Consider the following 21,016-nt stretch of genomic DNA (forward strand, 5'->3'; position numbering starts at 1 on the left):
CTGTGACTGCTTCAACCAACCTTTTCTATAGGCCAACTTGCCCCAATACCTATTACCCAACCACGAAATGCCAAGGCTTGTAACTCCCTGCTTGCAGCTTTTCTGCCCAAATGCCATCCAATCATATACCGTAAAACCCATTTCTTTGTCTAAAACTTATAAAAATCCCTCTCAATTGGGACTTGAGGCCACTTCCTTGCATCTGCTCTGCAAGTGCATGGGAAGGGTGGCCCAGGTTCAAACCTACAATAAAGACTTCCTTGCCATTGCATTTGGACTCGGCTCTTGGGTGGTCTGTTCAGGGAGTCTCTCAAATTGTTGGGCATAACACTTGTAGAGGCATATACTCAGGCAAAACATCCATACACATAAAATACAAATAAAGGTTAAGTTTTTAAAAAGAACAATAATTGGGGGCTGGAGAGGTGGCTCAGAGGTTAAGAGCACTGACTGCTCTTCCAGAGGTCCTGAGTTCAATTCCCAGCAACCACATGGTGGCTCAAAGCCATCTATAATGAGACGTGGTGCCCTCTTTTGGCGTGCAGGTGACACAACACTATATACATAATAAATAAATAAATCTTTTTAAGAAAGAAAAGTAATCTAGTCTAATTTTTCTCTAGTTGTATAAGACCCCTATAAAACTGTAGAGTGTTTGATGGTTCTAATACGACAGACTTCATAGTGATAAATTTTAAGTAATTCCACCAAGGTCATTTATTTTTAATCTTGCCTGTAATTTTTGTTTGTTTGTTTGTTTATTTGACAGGCTTTCTCTGTGTAGCCTTGGCTTTCCTGGACTTGCTTTGTAGACCAAGCTGGCCTCGAACTCACAGAGATCCTCCTGCCTCTGCCTCTCTGAGTGCTAGGATTACAGGCGTGCACCATGGTGGCCAGCTTTGCCTATAATTTTTGAACCAAAGGTAAATTCAATAATGTGGTGATGCATGTCTTTAATCCCAGCACTCAGAGTCAGAGGCAAGGAGATCTCTGAGTTCTATGCCAGTCTTGTCTACATAGTGAGTTCCATGACACCCAGAATGACATAGAGAGACCCTGTCTCAAAACAAACAAACAAACACCTAGCTAATTCTCTCTCTCTCTCTCTCTCTCTCTCTCTCTCTCTCTCTCTCTCTCTCTCTCTGTGTGTGTGTGTGTGTGTGTGTGTGTATGTGTGTGATTTTAAAAAGAAAAATAAAGCAAAAGAAACAACAGTATAAATAGCAGTAAAATGGGAAGAAATTATTTACCCACTGGCCTCCACAGAGCTCAGAGAAAGAAATAATCAGAACTGGGAATTAAAAACTCTTCAGAAACTAGGGCTGGAGAGATAGCTCAGTGGTTAAGAGCACTGTCTGCTCTCACAGAGGTCCTGAGTTCAACTCCCAGCAACCGTTTGGTGGCTCACAATCATCTATAATGGGATCTGATCCCCTTTTCTGGCATGTGGTGTACATGCAGATAGGGCGCGCGCACGCACACACACACACACACACACACACACACACACACACACACACACTAAATAAACTCTTCAGAAACTAAAGGAATGCTTCATCCAACATCTCCTGCAAAAATCCTGTGATCTGGGAGGTGTCCTCCCTACTCTGCTCACTTATAATTGACCCACTTGCAGACCCGTGGCTTTGCCACAATAATGTGGGCTAGGAGGAGTGGTGCACAGCCTGTCTTACTCTGAGGATCCTTTATTTCCACTGCTTCTGGTACCTTTTGAGACAGGGCCTCCTATGTAGCCATGGCTGTCCTGGAACTCACTCTGCAGACCAGGCTGGCCTTGAACTCACAAAGATCCACCTGCCTCTGCCTCCCGAGTGCTGGAATTAAAGGTGTGCGTCACCGTTTCCCACCTGCTCCTAGTCTTAATCCCACTACTCCTATGGCATCAGTTCGGTAGCCTGAATGAAGAGCTGCTCTTTGCCAGATATTGTGTTCCAAACTTTACAGACTAAATCCATGTGTTGTAGAAGGTAGTTTTTCCTCCTGTCTTTAAGCTCCCTGAATAATGACTCATGAGACTCAAGATAATTACTTACAAATACCTAGGCCGTATAGTTAAGCTCTCACCCCAACTAATCCACCACTTAAAATAACCCATTATACCAATCTACATTTTGCCTCATGGCTGGTCACCTCCGCTCAGGCACCATGTGTGCGTCCCCCTCATAGTCTGCTGGCTAAATCTCCCACATGCCCGGCTCTCTCCCAGAATTCTTTCTGCTTCCTGGATGTTCCATCTCCCATTTCCTGTCTAAGTTATAGGTCATCAGATTTATTATTGAGAGGGGCTACATCCACATAACACACAAGATATTTTCTCAACAATGATGCTCAAACCAACCCTGTTTGGAGGAATCATGACGTTCTTTGTGCATAAAAAGAAATTAGGGCACAGAGATCAGATGAATACCCATGGGGTTTCAGTAAATAGTTAACAGCTGCCTGGGCAGAGGATTGTGCCCAGCATCTGTGCACTTCTGGGTCTGCACGTTATTAGGTCTGTGTGTTCCAGAGTTTCCTTAGGGTCCTGCAACTCTGTCTCATATCAGTACTAATTATTAGTAGGATTTATTAGATAATGGCATTTATGAGAACTGGTTTACAGCAAATACAAAAGAAAATGAAAACCACCTGTTATTTTACTACCAAGAGATAACTATGAGGGAGCGGCTGAAGAGATGGCGCTGTGGTTAAGAGATCTGGCTGATCTTCCAGAGGACCCAGGATAGGTCCCCAGAACCCGCATGGAGGCTAATGCTGTTCCAGGACTCCAGTTCTAGAGGGTCTAATGTCTTCTTCTGGCCTCTGAGGGCACCACACACATGTGGAGTACAGACATGTAGGCAGAACACTCATATACATAAAATAAAAGTAAGTAAATATTTTTAAAAGTATCTACAATTTTTGTTTGTTTGTTTCTTTGTTTTTTCAAGACAGGGTTTCTCTGTGTAGCCTTGGCTGTCCTGGACTCACTTTGTAGATCAGGCTGGCCTCATACTCACAGCAATCTGCCTTCCTCTGCCTTCGAGTACTGGGATTAAAGACGTACACCACCACATCCAGATCTATAATTGGTTTATTTCTATATGCTGAATTCTTCAAGCACACTTGCCAGCAACCTTCCTTTATTGTTTTTGCTTTTTTAAGGATATAATTTAAAAAATTTTTAAATTGTATGTATGTGTGCCTATATGTGAATATGTACATTTGTGTTGGGGTACCTGAAAAGACCAGAAGATGGTGTCAGATCCCCTGAACTGGAGTTACGTGAATTGTGAGTCACCCCCATGTCAGTGCTGAGAACCAAACTCAGGTCCTCTGCAAGCAAGCATTCATTCTTATTTTTATTCTTTTCTCATACAATAGATTGCAGCTTCTCTTCCCTCCACTCCTCTCAGTCCCACCGCCCCTTCACTGTTAGAGTCCCACAAAAAAATAAAAAGTAAAACAACTCATGCTAACCCACCACAGCATATATGCAGAGGACCTAGCAAACACCCACGCAAGCTCTATGATGGCCACTTCAGTCCCTGTGAGCTCCTATGAGCCCCGCTTAGTTAATTCTGTGGGCCATGTTTTCATGGTGTCCTCAACCCTTCTCATCCCTACAATCCTTTCTCCCTTGCTTTTTGGGGTTCCCTGAGCTCTGCCTAATGTTGGCTGTGGGTCTCTGCATCTGCTCCCATTAGCTGCTGGAGGAAGCCACTCTGATGACAGTTGGATGAGGCACTGACCTATGAGCATAGCAGAATATCATTAGGAATCATTTCATTGACCTTAACCTTTTTATTTGCTCATCCATCCACCCATCAATTGATTTTGACCATCGGGCTTGGTTCTACCCTAGGTCTCTGGAACACCCCCCCTCTATGTCACCCTCATAGATTCCAGGAAGTTTCCACTGCACTAGGTTTCCACATAGCCAGCCTCCCAAATATCCCCCCAGTTCCTGTCATTTCTCACTGTACTCTCTCCCTCATTCCCTCCCTACTGTCTCCATACCCTCTGGCCCTAAGTACACTCACAAAATCTATTCTTTATTTTTTTAAAAATACTTTTTTATTATGTATATGGTATCCAGCCTGCATGTACACCTGCACACCAGAAGAGAGCACCAGATCTCATCATAGATGGTTGTGAGCCACCATGTGGTTGCTGGGAATTGAACTCAGGACCTTTGGAAGAACAGCCAGTGCACTTAACCTCTGAGCCATCTCTCCAGCCCCCACAAATCTATTTTATTTCCCCTTCACAGGCAGATCCATGTGTCCCGCTAGAGCCCTCCTTGTTACTTCGTCTCTCCGGGTCTGTGGATTGTAGTGTGATTAGTTTTTAACTTAACAGCTAATATGTAGTGAGTACATATCATGTTTGTCTTTCTGGGTCTGCATTGCCTCGCTCAGGACAACCATTTTCTAGTTCCATCCATTTGCCTGCAAATTTCATGACGCCATTTTTAACAGCTGAGTAATACTCCATTGTGTAAATGTACCATTTACAGTCACCATCTCTGTTGAGGATCAAAGGCAGAGGCCATCTTGGCTGAGTGTGTGTGCTAGCTCAGTTTGGGATTGGCTCGCCTTTTTGCAAAAAGAGTTTCCGTTGCTTAGTTACTTTTGCTCTTTATGTGTGTTTGCTTTGTACAAGCACCAAGATCACTACTTCCTCTCACTTCTCTGCCCTATTCTTGTATCTCAAGGAGCCTGACAAACACTATCGCCGTTGCTCAATCATTGGTGATGCTGAGACTGGTCCCAGGGTGATGGTGGTGACCTTTGAACTGTGCGTGTGGGTTTCCCTTTGGGGACCGGACAGTAATCAGTACAGTCACTTTAGCACTTCAAGATTGTCCTTTGTTCGTTCGCCATTCTCCTAATGACCTTACCACCAACAATAAATAGTTCATTTCTATCTAAAGCAGTGTTTTCATTCGGGCTCAGAAGTGATGATTTTTCTGCATTTCCTCCTATTGCATATACATTGTTCTACTAACTGAAGCTGCCACGTCTCTCCTGGGAAGACTTGTTCATTCCTAAACACAACTCCCACTGGAAGGGAAGACAGTTATTTTTTGTTTAATTCTCATCAAGTATTGTTGGCCACTTAACGTTCCTCTGTAAAAGATCCTTTCAGGACCCTTGTCTCTTGGCAGTGGGAGTGCTCCGTATTCTTTTATTGACATATTGGCATTCCTTGTCATATTTAACATCAGCCCCCTCAATTTGTTGCCTACATTTTAATCGAGGTCATCTTTTTTTTAAAAATGTAAACATTTTTTAAACTTTTTGTTTCCTCTGAGGTATTACCTTTTGATGTAAAATTTCAAAAAAACAATGAACTGTAAAGAAAACCTCTGCATTACGGGCTGGTGAGATAGCTCAGTGGGTAAACACTGATGACCGAGTTCAATCCCAAGGGCCCACACAGTGGAAGGAGCAAACCAACTCCTGTAAGTTTTCCACAGGCGCACAAACGCGCTCACATGCACATGCAATACGCAGTTATGTATGCATACTCACAACAATTGAAATGCATATATTAGTGTCATCCTAAACCCCTGTCAAATAATGTGCCTTTCACACGTTTCTTATAATTATTTTTGTGGTCCAGAATGTGCTCTGGCTTGGTGAAAATTTTATGTGCACTTGAAAAGAATGCAATTCTGCTGTTGTTTAGTGAAGTACTCTGTGAATGCCACCATGGTAAGCTGCTCATTTTCTATGACCTGACTGTCATTGACTTCCTTCATCACTAGAGAAGCAAGTATGCTGAAATCTCCATTGATTATTGTGGGTGTATCTGTTTCTCCTTTCAGTTTATCAGTGTCTGTTCTATGCACTTTTATTTAGATGTTAACAAAATATAGCCCTTCAACCTGGATGATATTCTTTTTTTTAAATATTTTTACTTAATTTTTAAATTTATGTGAATCGGTGTGAGGGTGTCAGATCTTGGAGTTACAGACAGTTGTGAGTTGCCATGTGGGTGCTGGGTATTGAACCCGGGACCTTTGGAAGAGCAGAGGGTGCTCTTAACCACTGAGCCAACTCTCCAGCCCCCTGGATGATATTCTTAGTTCTGATGTTTATTTTGATATTAACATGGATATTTTCATTTTATTTTGTTTGGTTGAAAACTCTTTTCATTGTTAACATAGCTATGCATTCATTGTTAAACCAGATTTCTTGTAGAGAGCATAGGTTGGGCTTTGCCTTTAAAATAAATCCAACATAATATTAGCCTTTTACTTGATGTGTTGAGAGCATTTACATTTCAAAAATAAAATTGGTTGAGATTGAGTATACCATATTGATATCCAACCAAATCTGGTTTTACTTCAGTTTTCTTTATTTCATTTTTTTGAGGGAAAGGAACAGGGTTGCACTGTGCTACTTAGGGTGGCCTAGAACTTACTGTATAGCCCAGGCTGGTCTTGAACTTATGACAGCCTTCCTGTTCGACCTTCCAAGTGCTTGGATTACAAGCATGCACCATCATGGCCAACAGTCTTGTCTTCTTTTGAGCTATTTATGGTATTTAATGAAAACAGATTTATTTTTCTTTTCTGTGTATGAGTGTTTTGTCTCTGTATGTTTGCGTGCCATGTTCATGCTCTGTCCCAGGAGGCCAGAAAAGGGCATAAGAGCCTCTGGAACTGGAATTACTGAATCCAGGTTCTATGCAAGAGCAGTGAGTGGTTTTAAGCTCTAAGCCATCTAGCCCCTGGTACTATATTTTCAGCAACTAATAAACTTTTGGGTATTTCTATTCCTTGCATTATATCCCAGATTCGAAAAATACTATGTCACTTTGTATAAGAATTTTAATACAACCAGATATCCATAGTTGTGGGCCCTGTGCCCATGGATTCAACCAACTGCAGATTTAAGATATTTGGGGGAATTCTCTACCAAGCATGTAGAGAATTTTTCTTTTTTTTTTCTTTCTTTTTTCTTTTTCTTTTTTTTCTCTCTCTTTTCTTTTTCTTTCTTTCTTTCTGTTTTTTTTTTTTTTTTTTTTTTTTTTTTTTTTTTTTTTTTTGGTTTTTGGTTTTTTGAGACAGGGTTTCTCTGTGTAGCCTTGGCTGTCCTGGACTTGCTTTGTAGTCCAGGCTGGCCTCAAACTCACAGCGATCCACCTGCCTCTACCTCCTGAGTGCTGGGATTAAAGGCATGCGCCGCCACCACCTGGCGATGAGAATTTATTCTTCTTTCTTTCTTTCTTTTTTTTTTTTGCATGTAGAGATTTTATTCTCTAAACAATAAGATTTAGTAGTTATGTGGCCTTCCTGCATATGTTACTATAAGTAAACTAGAGGCGATTTAAAGTGTAAAGAGGCTGTGCACATTTTTTTTCTATAAAGGACTTGAGGGTCTTTGGGTTACAAAGCCCTGATGGGTCCTGGAACCTGTCTCCTCAGATGCTGAGCTACAAATGCAGACATCTTACCCGCCTCTTGACAATGATATTGACATGTTTTATTTTAAATGGTCAATAATATTAGGGAAAAAATTTAAAGATGAAATCTTTATATGAATCTGCATAATAATTGTTGTTTAACATGATTATTTTTGGTTATATTTATTTTGATTTGTGTGTACGAGCATTTTGTTTACATGTATGTCTGTGCACTGTGTTTATGCCTGGTGTCTGCGGAGGCCTAGCGAGGACCATTGGAAGGCTGGACTCAGTGGTGCACGCCTGTAATCTCAGCACTCCTGGGAGGCAGAGACAGGCGGATCTCTGTGAGTTTGAGGCCAGCCTGGTCTACAAAGTGAGTCCGGGACAGCCAAGGCTACACAGAGAGACCCTGTCTTTAAAAAAAAGGGGGTGGGGCATTGGGTTCCCTGGAACTGGAGTTTGCTGAGAATTCAACCCAGATCCCCTGGAAGAACAAGTTCTAATAGTGACTGAGCCATCTCTCCAGCCCTGTTTTGGGCTCCTTTTGAATTTCCATTTAGAATTATTTTTACTTAATTTGAAAACATCTCACTCTTCTCCCCCCTCTCTCTTTCTCTCTCAAGAGATTTATTTATTTATTTGTTTGTTTATTTACTTATTTAATGTATACAAGTGCTCTGTTTTCATGTATATCAGAAGAGGTAATCAGATTCCGTCACTGTGGTTGCTTGGAATTGAACTCAGGACCTCTGGAAAAGCAGCCAGTGCTCTTTAACCACTGAGCCATCTCTCCAGCCCCTCTTTCTTTCTTTTTAAAGAAGGTAGTTATGTAGTTGATGCTTGCCTTGAATTCCCAGTATTCCTGCCTCCACCTTTCATGTACTGTGATTACAAGTGCGTGCCGTGTCTAGTCTGCAAACTGTTAACATTCGTTGCACTTCGGGTATTGTAACAACAAATTCTCTCAACGTTTGTTTGTCAGAAGATGTCATTATTTCCTGTTCATTGTTTGAGGAAATTATGCCAGATCACAAATTTGAGGTTGGCAGTATTTGTCAGAACTTCAGGCTTCCCTTCTTTCTCATTTGAGGTGTGACATCTAAAGACTCAGTTAGCATTGTGGCCATGCTTCTTTGGTAGTTTCTAGTGTTATTTGTTTGAGACAAGGTTTCCCTATGTAGCCCTGGCTGGTCTGAAATTCACTATTTAGATCAGGCTCTGAAACTCACAAAAACCTGCCTACCCCTGCCTCCCAAGTGTTAGGACTAAAGGGCCCAGCTTACATACATATGTAAGCATGTATGTATGTATGTATGCATGTATGTTAGGTACATTTATGCATGATGTGTGAGTGTGTGTGTGTGTGTGTGTGTGTTGCACATGTGCCACTGTGTGTGTAGGTCATAGGACAACCTGTGGCATCAGTTCTCTTCCTCCCTGGATACCAAGGAGCCAGGGCTTGTCATCAAGCTTTCACAGCAAGAGCCTACACTGCCTAAGACTTCTCTGCGTGATTAGAGATAATTTTTTGAGGTGTGTTGTTTTTTCCCCTGACTTTTTTCTAGTGTCTAATCTGCTTAAAAGCAAAACTTTCATTTCAGATGTTGCATTTCTTGGCTCTAATAGTTTAATTTTGGTTCTTGCATTCTTCTCATTATATTTATGTCTCTTTAAATTCTTGGCCCAGTTTATAGCCACTGCTTTCAAGTCATTAAATGCTTTAAAGCCCCTATCATCTGTATCATGTTTGGATCTGGTTTGTTTTAACAGATTTTTTCTCTTGTTTATGCTTTAGCACATTTCTGCTTCTTCCCATGTACTGTGATTTTTAGTGGGTAGTAGACACTGTGAGTTGGATTTCTGAATTTTCTTTTTTTTCCCTCTAGGGATTATTAGACACATAAATCTCTCAAGTCTACTGCATCATAATTTTAAGATCCTCCAGCTGGAGAGATGGCTTAGAGGTTAAGAGCATTGGTTGCTCTTCCAAAGGTCCTGAGTTCAATTCCCAGCAACCACATGGTGGATCAAAACCACCTATAATGAGATCTGGTGCCCTCTTCTGGCCTGCAGGCCTACATGCAGGCAGAGCACTGTATACATGATAAATAAATAAATAGATAGATAGATAGATAGATAGATAGATAGATAGATAGATAGATAGATAATATCCTCAAATAACTTCTGTGAACATTCAAATTCAGGAAACCCTGACTTAGGGTACTTTATAGATGCAACCAACCAAAAAAATGAACCAGAATCTGAATTTGGATTCTGTTCCAAGGCTTCTGTTCCAAAGTTTCATTCTGATTAAGATGTATAGAACTGGAAGAAACAAATATCTGAAGATCACCGAGAAGCAGTCTACTACTTCACTTATGAAACATTTTTTTCTTTTTTTACTCTTTATTGATTCCTTGTGAGTTTCTCACCTCCAGGTACCCTCATATCATATCATGCCATATCATATTGTTTGCTTTGCAACCTCTCCTCCCCCAAAATAACACACACACACACACACACACACACACACACACACACACACACACACACAGAGCATAGAAAACATCTCATTGTGGAAGCTGTAGTATGTCACCGTGTGTCCCATGGCACATCCCTCTGTCCACACATCTTCCCTTGCAAATGCTCATTGCACTGAGACATCAGTCCGGTTTGAGATCTATGGCTTTGTGACATCATCAATATTAGCACCTCAGTGGAACTCCTCCATGTCATCCCTTTGCTGCCCTGAGCCAAGGAGATCCTACATCCCTGCATCATCAGTAGGACTGACCCTTTTATATGTCCTGACAGTTCACCATGGCATAGCTTTTGTGGTGGGCCAACTCAATGCCCTGGATCTGGGCTGGTCTGCACCCCAGCTTTCCCTTAGCTGCATCACCAGGGTGAGCTCCCAGCACTGCTCTGGCTAGGCCAGCCAATGCCACCATCAGCAACAGGAGGCTGGGTTAGCTCTCCTGCTCTCATATCCTTGGAACTGGCTCACTCATACCCCTACCACAAGGCTACCTCTACTGTGTTGCCTGGAAAAGATACAGGGCCTACTCTCCTGAGTGCTGCCAGTGGTGAGAGATGGGCCAACTCTCCAGAGCACAGGTGGGGGCGGCTATGTATAGCCCCTGGACATCCACGTGGTCATAAGACATCTTTGGCCATCAAGCCAGGATGAACAAGGGACTGCCATCTGCTCTGCCCCTGGCTGACATAAGAACACCACTAACAAAGTGTCTCTTTGCCCACTGCCAAGAGGCCTGAATTTTCTTCTTTGAAGGAAGATTTATTTCTATTTTTAAGTGTGCAGAGTTTTGCCTGCACGTATGTCTGTGCACCAGGGAGGCCAGAAAAGGGCATTGGATCCTCTGGAACTGGAGTCACAGATGGTTGTGAACCACCATGTGGATGCTGGGAACTAAATCCCAGGTCCTCTGCACAGAGCAAAGTGCTTTTAACCACTGGGTCACTTCTCCAGTCCTTTTCTTTCTTTTAAGACTTAAGACTTAAACTTCTGTAGTCAAGTACTTAAATTACTTGGAGAGCAGATTTTAATATTGTTTGTAGTAATGTAGCCTTGTTTCCAAAGTATTGTATGTCTGGGAGTCTCTCTACCAAATTCTCTAGGCTTCTAATGAGTCTTTTTTTTTCATCCCCCTGGACTAATTAGTCAGAACTTGAATGTTTCCAGACTCCTTGGAAACTCAAGTAGTTGTCTCAGTTTAAATTTCCCAGTAGCTGCTATTTGCCAGTCTTAGGGTGGCTCCTTAAGGCCATGCAAAGGTCCAAGGGAAGCTTTGTGTGTGCTTCTGGAGCTCTTTCTCTAGTGTTCTGCTCTCAAATTAAAGCTCTTTTAATTCTAATTTTTATTTCCTCCTTACCACGGAGCTCTAACTCTGTTTGGTTTCCTTCTAGTCTGCGCTTCCACAATTAACCTCAGAAAGCAATATGATATTGCTGGGTCTTGAAGTAGAGCTGTTTCTGATTTTCTGAGAAAGCATCGAATTGATTTCCAAAGTGGTACATCTACACAATGGAATTCTACTCAGCTATCAAAAACAAGGACATCATGAAGTTTGGGGGTTCACTCTTTTGGCTTCTTCTTCCTATTTGTTTATTTATTAAAACTCATTCATTTTACAACCCAATCATAGCCCCCTCCCTTGCCTCCTCCTGATCCCACCCTCCCCCCATCTTCCCCCCCATGCCCCTCCCCTAGTCCTCAGAGAGGGGGAGCCCTTCTCATCTGTCAACTGACCCAGCCTACCAAGTCTCATCAGGACTGTCTGCATCCTCTTCCTCTGTGGCCTGGTAAGGCTGCCCTGTCAAGGGGAAGTGACTGAAAAGCAGGCCACAGAGTCCGTATCTGAGACAGCCCCTGCTCCCCTTCCTAGGGAACCCCTATGGAGACTGAGCTGCCTATCAGCTACATCTGAGCAGGGGCCTAGGTCCTTTTGATGCATGGCCCTTGTTTGGTGCATCAGTATCTGACCGGCCCCCTGGACCCAGATTTGTTGGCTCTGTTGTTCTTCTGGTGGAGCTCCTGTCCCCTCTGGGTCCGTCTATATTCCCCTTCCTCACTTTTCCATAAGACTCCCTGCTCTCTACCCTAAGTTTGGCTGTGAGCCTCAGCTTCTGCTTCAATCCCGTTAGGTGGAGTCTTTCAAAGGGCATCTATGGTGGGCTCCCTTCCTGTTCTCTCTCTTCAACAGCTTCCTGTATCTGTTCTATTTGCCCTTCTGAATGAGAATTGAACATCCGCCCTAGGGTCCTCCTTGTTCCTTAGCTTCTTTAGGTCTGTGGATTATAATATGGTTATCTTGTGTTATATGGCTCATATCTGCTTATAAGTGAGTATATACCATGCGTGTCCTTCTGGGCCTGGGGTACCTCAACCAGGATGATTTTTCCAGCACATTCATTTGCCTGCAAACTTCATGATGTCCTCGTTTTTGATAGCTGAGACGTATTCCATTGTGTAGCTGTACCACTTTGGAAATCAATTCGGTGCTTTCTCAGAAAACTGGGAACAGCTCTACCTCAAGACCCAGCAACATCACTCCTGGGCATATTCACAAAAGGTGTTCCACCATATCACAAGGACATTTGCCCAACTGTGTTCATAGAGGCACTATTCGTGACATACAGAAACTGGAAATAACCCAGATGCCCCTCAACCGAAGAATGGATAAAGACACTGTGGCTTTTTCTTTCTATGAATACAATGTGACTCTGCCGGAATTGAAAATGCCTGCAAGCACTCGTTTCTCACACTTGCTTTTATTTCCTTTTGATCACACTAGGAGACTTAGTCTGAAATAGTGACATATGTGTGTCTGAATTGCCCATAACACTTATTTTTTTTTTTAAAGATTTCTTTCTTTATTGTGTATACAGTGTTCTGCCTGCATGTACCACCTGCACGCCAGCAGAGGGCACCAGATCTCACTACAGATGCTTGTGAGCCACCATGTGGCTGCTGGGAATTGACCTTTGGAAGAGCAACCAGTGCTCTGAACCTCTGAGCCGTCTCTCCAGCTCCCGCCCTCAACACTTTAAAGACATAAACTTTGTACACTGACGACTCACACAAATCGTCTTAGGCACACAGCCTAAGGAAGCTTTGTTAATTGGTCACACAGAATAACCAGTGTCCAGATCAAGAACAACATTAATTTTCCATCTCAAGCATTAAAACCACACAAAGGTAATCAACGTCCCACCTTCAGTAACTATATAGTGGCTTTTGAGTATTATATATGTAAAGTCATGTCATGTGTGCTTTTGTGTATGGCTTATTTCAGTCTTGTAGTGATTTGTATGTAGTTGTATGTTCTTTTTCCTTACCATGTAATTCATTTGGTAGACATTTTAAATACATATGGGTGCATTTCTGTTGAAACCCTATACCAGGGTGGAATGCTTTGTTAACTCATACTAAGAACTGCTAACTGCATAATTAGTTCACATCCTCCCTCTGAGCCCTAGGCATACTTGTCCAAAACTGCTTCTTGACAGCCTCACTTATAGGTCTCTCAAATTTAAATAGCCCCACACATTTGCTACACTCTGTGAATCTAAATGTCTCCTTAACCCATCTAGTTACCTAAGGAGCCATCTTTAATAGCCCTCTCTTCTATTTTTTTTTTGACCCACTCCAAAAAATCAGTCGATTAAGTCCCATGAATTCCACCTATGATTTATTCATATGTTGAAATTATACACATCTCTTTTTGCCTCCACTGCCATTATCTTAGTTTAAGCCCCATCACTTGTGGCCTTGACCAATATATCTGCCTCCAAACTGGCCCGTCAGTAACCTTCCTGCCCTCTACCAATCCATGCGCCATCAACAGCAGAGTGAGCCTTAAAATATGTAAATCAGGTCCTACTTAAGAGTCTTTATTAGCTCCTCGTTGATCTCAGGGTACGCCGCTGCTGATAGTCCGATCTGTATAAAGTAGCCAAAGGTAGTTTAGCCCGTGCCTCATCTCAGCCTGAATTTGCTCCTACATACTCTCTGTATTAGAATTTCTATTCACAAGATTAACCAGCTTTTGGTCGCCACGTTTAATCTCATGAATAGAAACACAAGGCAGGAATCTGGAGGCAGCTACTCAAGCAGACGTCACGAAGGGGTGCTGCTTACTGGCTTGCTCCCCATGGCTTGCGCAGCCTGCTTTCTTGTACAAGTCAGGACTACCTGCCCTGGGGTGACACCACCCACCAAGCGCTGGGCTCTGCTAAATCAATCACCAGTCACGGCAATATCCCACAGACTTGCCCACAGGCCAATTTTACGGAGGCATTTTTCTCCATTAAGATTCTCTCTTCTAGCTACGTTAAGGTTTGTATCCAGTTCACAGAAACCAACCAGCACACGTTCCTAGTATAATTTAAATGATCGTAAATCATGTTTCTAGGGCCCAGGGCATTCTTAAAGGACCCTTAATATGCTTTGACTTGAAAATGCACTTATTTGGGGAGTTCTTCCCTGACAGTCCACAATTAATTCTTCCTGTACCTATTAATTTTTTTCACAGTACCAATAACATTGTATATTTCTGTAACACTTTTGCTCTAATGCTTCTTACTCCTATTACACCATAAAAGGAGTGCTGTGTACTTTCCTGTAAAACATGCTTAATATGCTTGTTACCAATTAATAGACATTCAGCATACTCTTGTTTAAAAAATACATAACTTCCTGAAGGCTGGGAGGAGCTATTCCGCCCCCCAACGCCCCCCTCCCCGCCTGCCCGCCCCTCTCCCTCCCCCTCCCCGCATCTGGCATTCCTCTCTCTTGGTAAGTTTCTTTGTGTAGCAGCTGATGGGAGATGATCCTTTCCCTGTTGACCAGAGAGAGCTTTTCCTCTGTTCCGAGTGGCGCAGGAGAGATAAATTGCTTCCAGACACAAAGCAGCAGGTGACGGAGATTGGCCTCATTTTTGGCGGACAGCATAATTCTCTTCTCGTAGTGAAGGCAATCTCCGGGCGCAGGTGCATGAGAACCTGCCAATCTCCGTTGGAGGGGGCGGGGACAGGGCGGGCCTCGGAACGGGGCGTGCCCTTGGGTGCTTCCCACGGAGTGTGATTGGTCCGCGCGAGCTCCGCCTACGCCAGCCACGTTGGACGCGGGCAACCCCGCTGGAAGGCCACTCCCGGCCCCAGAATGCACTGCGTGGCGCGTCACTCCGAGCCTTGGGTCCCGGAGCACAGGTACGACCTGCCCCCTCTTCTCAGCCTCAGGGTCTCTGTGGATCCTTGGCCGGCCGCTCGCGCCGCTTTCGGTGTTCCACTTCGGCCTGACCGGTAGCGCCCGAGCCGGAGCTGGGTGGCGGTGGCCGCAGAGCTTAGGAGGGAGGGCTTGCGGGGTCCGGGTCCCTGCGACCTAGGGCTGCGAGCCGCGCGGGCGGCGGTTGCTGTTTGGCAGGCCTGTCCCAGGATGGACGGCCGGAGTAAGGGCTGCTGACGGGGAGGGACGGTCCAGCCAGTCGCGGACTCCCTGGCCCCAGATGTCAGAAGCACACCGAGTCACCCGGGCTGGTAGGTGGCCCGAGAGAGCTTGAGGAGGTGGCGTTCCTAGTTTCTTTTGGGCGGGGAAGCTTGCACCCTGCGATTTGTGGAGGCTGAATGGGCGTTGCAGCTGGAGATCTCCCGCGTTGGCTCTGGGAAACCCCGCGAGGCCCTGTTGAAAGGTACTTTGCGACTCTGTGTGCTAGAAGAGAGACCTGACAAGTTGGCTCCACAAGTGGGGAATCTCCAGAGAAGGTCAGGCTGTAGCTGGTTTGAGTCACTCTGTCAGTCAGAGCAGCTTTAGACTTGGTCTCCTGCTGCTTAGCTTCCGGGATCACCCTCACCTGAAGCAGGTGGAACTCTTCAGAACCCTCCCCTCCTGGGCTTAACTCAGGGCAGAGCCTGCCTGTCCGCCCTGATAGACGTCATAGAACCCAAGCTGATCGGTAGAACAACCATTTTAGAAACCGGACTCACATTCCATGTTACTGGTAGCTACTCATTTGCCAGCCTTGTGAGAAGTTAGGCGGTGTCTTAAGCAGCACTTAGAACTTCTGGTGTGTAAGATTCAGAAGTAAACCTGACACCCGCGATCATGTCCAAAGTTATTGACCAAAGTTATTGAGGCATCAGGCATTTCCCACTTAAGATATCACGTTAGTTTAGTACTTTATTTTTAGAGGCTGCTTAAAGTTTATGTTTTAGGTTGGTGTATGAAAAGAAACTCCTGTCAGGGAGATGTGAGTGACTTCCTCACCGTGGAGTGAGGAAGCTTGGGTATGTTGAGAGGGACTGTTTCATAGAGTTGTTAGAATTAGACCCTCTACTTACTAGTCTAGGGGGTTAAACAGATGACTTAAATATTTGGGACTTGTGTTTTGTGCAAAGCAAAATGAAACTGATACTCAACTTCACAGGTTCCTGGAAAGCTCAAATGAGGTATATTGAAGTGCTTGGTCTGTAAGAGTAGGTAGCTTGTCAGTACCAAGCATACCAAAATACTTAAAGTAAAACTTTTAGTAGATTATGGGCAATGCTAAGCGCTTTTTATGAGCGTAGTGGTAGAGGCTGCTAGTATCTTATAAAGAACTTTGTAGGGTAGGTACTATTAGTAGCTATGGCCTAGAGGTGAGGAAATTGAGGTTTTGAAAAGCAAGGTTTAAATGAGGACTTGTAATGAGACAAGTATGCTGTAAAGCATGGATTTAAATCTAGGCAATCTGGGAATCTGGCTTTTTAAAAATTCATTTATTATTTTTTAACTTTACATGTATTGTGTGTGGCATGCGTGCGTATGTGTGTATCCAAATGTATGTTGGCACACTTGTGTGTGCTGGTGTGTATGAAGATTGGTTGACTTCCAGACTCTTCCCTGGTTGCCATCCTCTTAGTTGAGATGGGGTCTTTTTTTAACCTAGCTGCCAGTTGCAGCCAGTCCAGATGGCCGACCTGTGTGGGAGATCCCATCTCTTTTACCTGTCTTGTCTAGTCTTTACTTGAGTTCTAGGGATCTGTTAATTAGTCCACATGACCACATAGTAAGTGCTTTAGCCACTGAGCCATCTCCTCAGCTTGAATTTGACTTTTTAACTACCATATTGTGTTGCTGTTTATATTATTACTTTAAAACGACCAGCTATGCCAGGTGTTGAGATGCAAGCCTGGAGTCCCAGCACTTGGGAGATGGAGACAGGAGTTCAATATGATGAGTTCAAACCAGGCAGGGGCATAGTGAAACGGTCTAAATTGAAAAAACAAAACAAAAAAATCCCACATAAAGCGTATGGCTTTTTTTCCCCTCATGCTTGTTGCTTTCCTGTTGTAACACGGTGTTGTTGAGATATGAGGCATTTAGGCTTAAATATCAGTTCTGCTATAACTAGAAGTAAACTTGAGCAAGTGTCAGTTTTCTCCTCTGTGAAATGGAAGTTATACTTACCTACCTGAGCTGTATGGTACTGACGTATTTAGAGCCCCTTTCTCTAACTGTAGCTATATTCTGTTGTGGGACTTGAGGTTTTACACATAGTGTGTGGTGCATGTGCCCACAATAGAAGCAAGCAGCAAGGGCTGCTGATGAAGTAGACAGTACTGGCAAAACTTCACAATCAATTCTCGTAGCCCTTGGTACTCTTTTCCTTTATTTTCATTTATTCTTCTCCCAGACTGAGCTTTGCAGTTAATATGGTCAATTAATTCAATCTCACTCACAATTATGCACCCAATTCTCAAATTACTCCCTTCTAATTCTCACAGATTTAGCAGTTACTTTAACAAAATGATAGGTAACAAGTTAGTTTCCCAAATTTTGGTGTCATTGTTTATGTAGGATGATTTGGTAAGCAGAACATTTAAAAAGCAAGCATTTGCCAGGTGTAGTGGCGCACACCTTTAATCCCAGCACTCGGGAGGCAGAGGCAGGAGGATCACTGTGAGGTTGAGCCCAGCCTAGTCTACAAAGTGAGTTCAGGACACCCAAGGCTACACAGAGAGACCCTGTCTCAAAAAAAAAAAAAACCCAAAACAACAACAACAAAAAAACAAGCATCCAAAATATTTCTTGCACATACAAATAAAACACACTTTTTTTTTCTATTTTAACTTATATTTAGGGAGAAAAACCCTAATGTCTCAAAACTCATTTTGTAGGTATTATTGTTAAAATACAGGGCAGAAGTCAGTTGAGAGATTGGTATTTGGTAAATAAACAGTTGTACAGGTGCAATGCAGATAAGGTAAGAGTTCTGAAAGTGGTACTTGAGTGCCAAAGCTTGGGACATGATGAACTGAAATAAAAGATGAGTGACCCATAAAACATCTTTCTCTTTAACGAGGTGGTAGGGGCATTTGGCTAGATGGTGTGTCCGAGGACTATCATACTTGGATTTTGAGAAATGCTTTCCTCACACTTTGACCCTACAGGCTTCTGAGGGAGAGGGGCCCGCCTGAGAGGCGGATAAGCATCCAGTTAATTGATGTTTTGCGGCTTGACTTTCCTTAGTCTTTGCAGCTTTCCCTAGATTCCAATTTGGACTCTGTCCTCTACAATTGCTGTTGGAAGGAAATGGTGAGCACTCCTCACACTTCCTGTGTGGTTTCTGTTATCTAAAGACAGCTTTGTGTTAAAAGTGAGGAAAAGTGGAGCAATGGCTGAAAAATTCATCCATGGCTCTGATAGGAAAAAGCTGATATCCTTTCCAAAGCTTCCAAGGCAGCTGTTGCACCCTCTTGCTTTCCTTAGTTCAATTGCCCTCCCTTGATTTCCTCAGCTTCCACACTGACTAGCACTTACATGCTCTAACCTTAGCTTGGCCTCCACACAGGCACGTGCCTGGTTTATTGTTTGCTTGTTTCCGTATATTCTCTAAGAGTCTAGTAAAGCGTTTCAAAAGGGTGGTATGATTTTTGAGTTGAAAGAGACTGTTTATCCTAAGGTTATTAGAGTCTTTGTGTAAATTACTTAGAGCTTCATTGATCTTTGGATATTTATCCTAGATCCTAGTTGCTTGCTTCCAACTCATGATCCTCTCTCTTCTGCCCTCCTCAGTGTTAAGATTACAGTTATATGCCACTTTACTTTGTAAAATATGCAGTTTTTAATCTTGCTTTAAAAAATTTCTTTTTTGGAGACAAGGTTTCTCTGTGTAGTCTTGGCTGTCCTAGACTTTCTTTGTAGACCAGGCTGGCCTCAAACTCACAGTGATCCGCCTTCCTCTGCCTTCCAAGTGATGGGATTAAAGGCATGTGCCACGCCCAGCAGCAAAATGTTTCTTTTAGAATTTATCATTACCGGATTTTGCCACATTAGTAAACTTTTTATTTTTAGAAAGTTTTTAGTTGCTACATTGTATTTTGTCATATGTGTATACTATATTTTATTTACTTAATTGTCTTCTATATTGGATTTTTAGATCATTTAAAATTATTTGATTGTAAGAATAAATAATTAAATTTTCATCTGGATTTATGTTTTCCCCCCCCTCGAGGTAAGATTACATGTTTAAATTTATTGCTGAGCATGATGGTGCATACCTATAAGCTCAGTACCCAGGAGGCTGAGTTAGGAGGTCTAATGTGAGTTTAGGCCAGCCTGGGATACATAGTGATTTCAGGCTAGCCAGTGCTATATAGCAGGGCAATGTCTCTAAATCAATCACCAATAATTGCTATTCATGTTTTTATTTTTTAATTCTCAAATTTATTATTTATTATTTATTTATTTTGGTTTTTTGAGACAGAGTCTCTCTGTGTAGTCATGCCTGTCCTGGTCTCACTTTGTAGACCAGCCTGGCCTCGACCTCACAGCTATCCGCCTGCCTCTGCCTCCCGAGTTCTGGGATTCATGCAATATATATCTTCCCCTGCTCCCTCCCAGATCCTCCCCACCTCCTTACCCACCCAACTTCATGTTCTTCTCCTGTGTGCCCTGCCCCCTCTCAGAGAAGAGTTTCTCTGTGGCACCCTGGCTGTCCTAGATAGAACTCATTCCGTAGACTAGGCTGGCCTCAAACTCAGAGATCTGCCTGCCTCTGCCTTCCCAGTGCTGGGATTAATGGCATGTACCACCACCCTGAGCTTCTCTCTTTCTCTTGAAACAAAACAACAACAACAACAAAAACCAAAAACCAGGTGGTGATGGCCTACACCTTTAATCCCAGCACTCGGGAGACAGAGGCAGGCAGATCACTGTGAGTTTGAGGCCAGCCTGGTCTACAAAGTGAGTCCAGAACAGCCAGGCTACACAGAGAAACCCTGTCTTGAAAAAAACAAAATAAAACAAACAAACAAACAAAAAACAACCCAAACAACAAATACACACCGAAATCAATACAACTGCAACAAAAATCAAGGAGTCCCTTTTGTGTTCCCAATCATGGGGCTTGCCTGGAGTGTTTGATAATTATGCTCAGTATCACTCCCATTGCAGAAAACTGAACTAATTGTCCTTCTACCAACAACTATTGATAGCTAGTAGCTTCTTGGCTAGATTTTGTCTCGCTTGAGTTGGTACAAGTCTTGTATATGTTGTCATAGTCCCTGTGAGTTCTATATGTACTTCTGCCCTGTATTTTCCTTGAAGTCATCCTCCACCTTTGGCTCTCACACCCTCCCACGCCCATCCTCCTCTACATAGATCCCTGAGCCTTGAAGGGACAGGTATGATAAGGACATCCCATGCGGGGCTGAGTGTACCGAAGTCTCTCACTTTCTGCACTGTGTCCAGTTGTGGGTGTCTATCTACTCCAAGAAACAACTTTCCCAGTGAGGGTTGAGGGATGCACTGATCCCTGGTATAGAGATTTTGCTTTACCTCAGTATCTATTTAACAGAATAATACTACTAAGTTTTCACCTAGGCTCCATGACTTAGCCAGTCTCAGGTTCTTGCCCACATTAACTCTGTCAGTTATGGGCTCCATCTCATGGAGTGGACCTTAAATTAAAAAAAAAAAAAAAAAAGGACTGGTTATTCACATAATATTCTGCCACTATTGCACCTCTGGGCATAACTTGTAGTCAGGTCATTATTAGCACTTGCAGGGTTCATAGCTGGGTAAAATGGATGATTA

General features: G+C 43.2%; 1 protein-coding gene across 4 annotated transcripts in view; it reads left to right on the forward strand.

Annotated features, from left to right (window-relative positions):
* The first annotated feature begins 15,030 nt into the window (after positions 1 to 15,030).
* Positions 15,031 to 21,016, forward strand: part of SEC22A (SEC22 homolog A, vesicle trafficking protein) — a 55,023-nt gene continuing 49,037 nt past the window's right edge. For 2 of the 4 annotated variants that reach the window (XM_084802391.1, XM_084802393.1), the window contains exon 1: positions 15,157 to 15,477. In XM_084802391.1, the coding sequence (XP_084658517.1) occupies positions 15,447 to 15,477 (31 nt within the window). In that variant the 5' untranslated portion in view covers positions 15,157 to 15,446. The other 2 variants (XM_084802394.1, XM_084802392.1) reach the window with 2 other exon arrangements.

This window comes from Acomys minous, assembly GCF_964271855.1.
Source record: "Acomys minous genome assembly, chromosome: 11".
Classification (NCBI taxonomy): Eukaryota; Metazoa; Chordata; class Mammalia; order Rodentia; family Muridae; genus Acomys; species Acomys minous.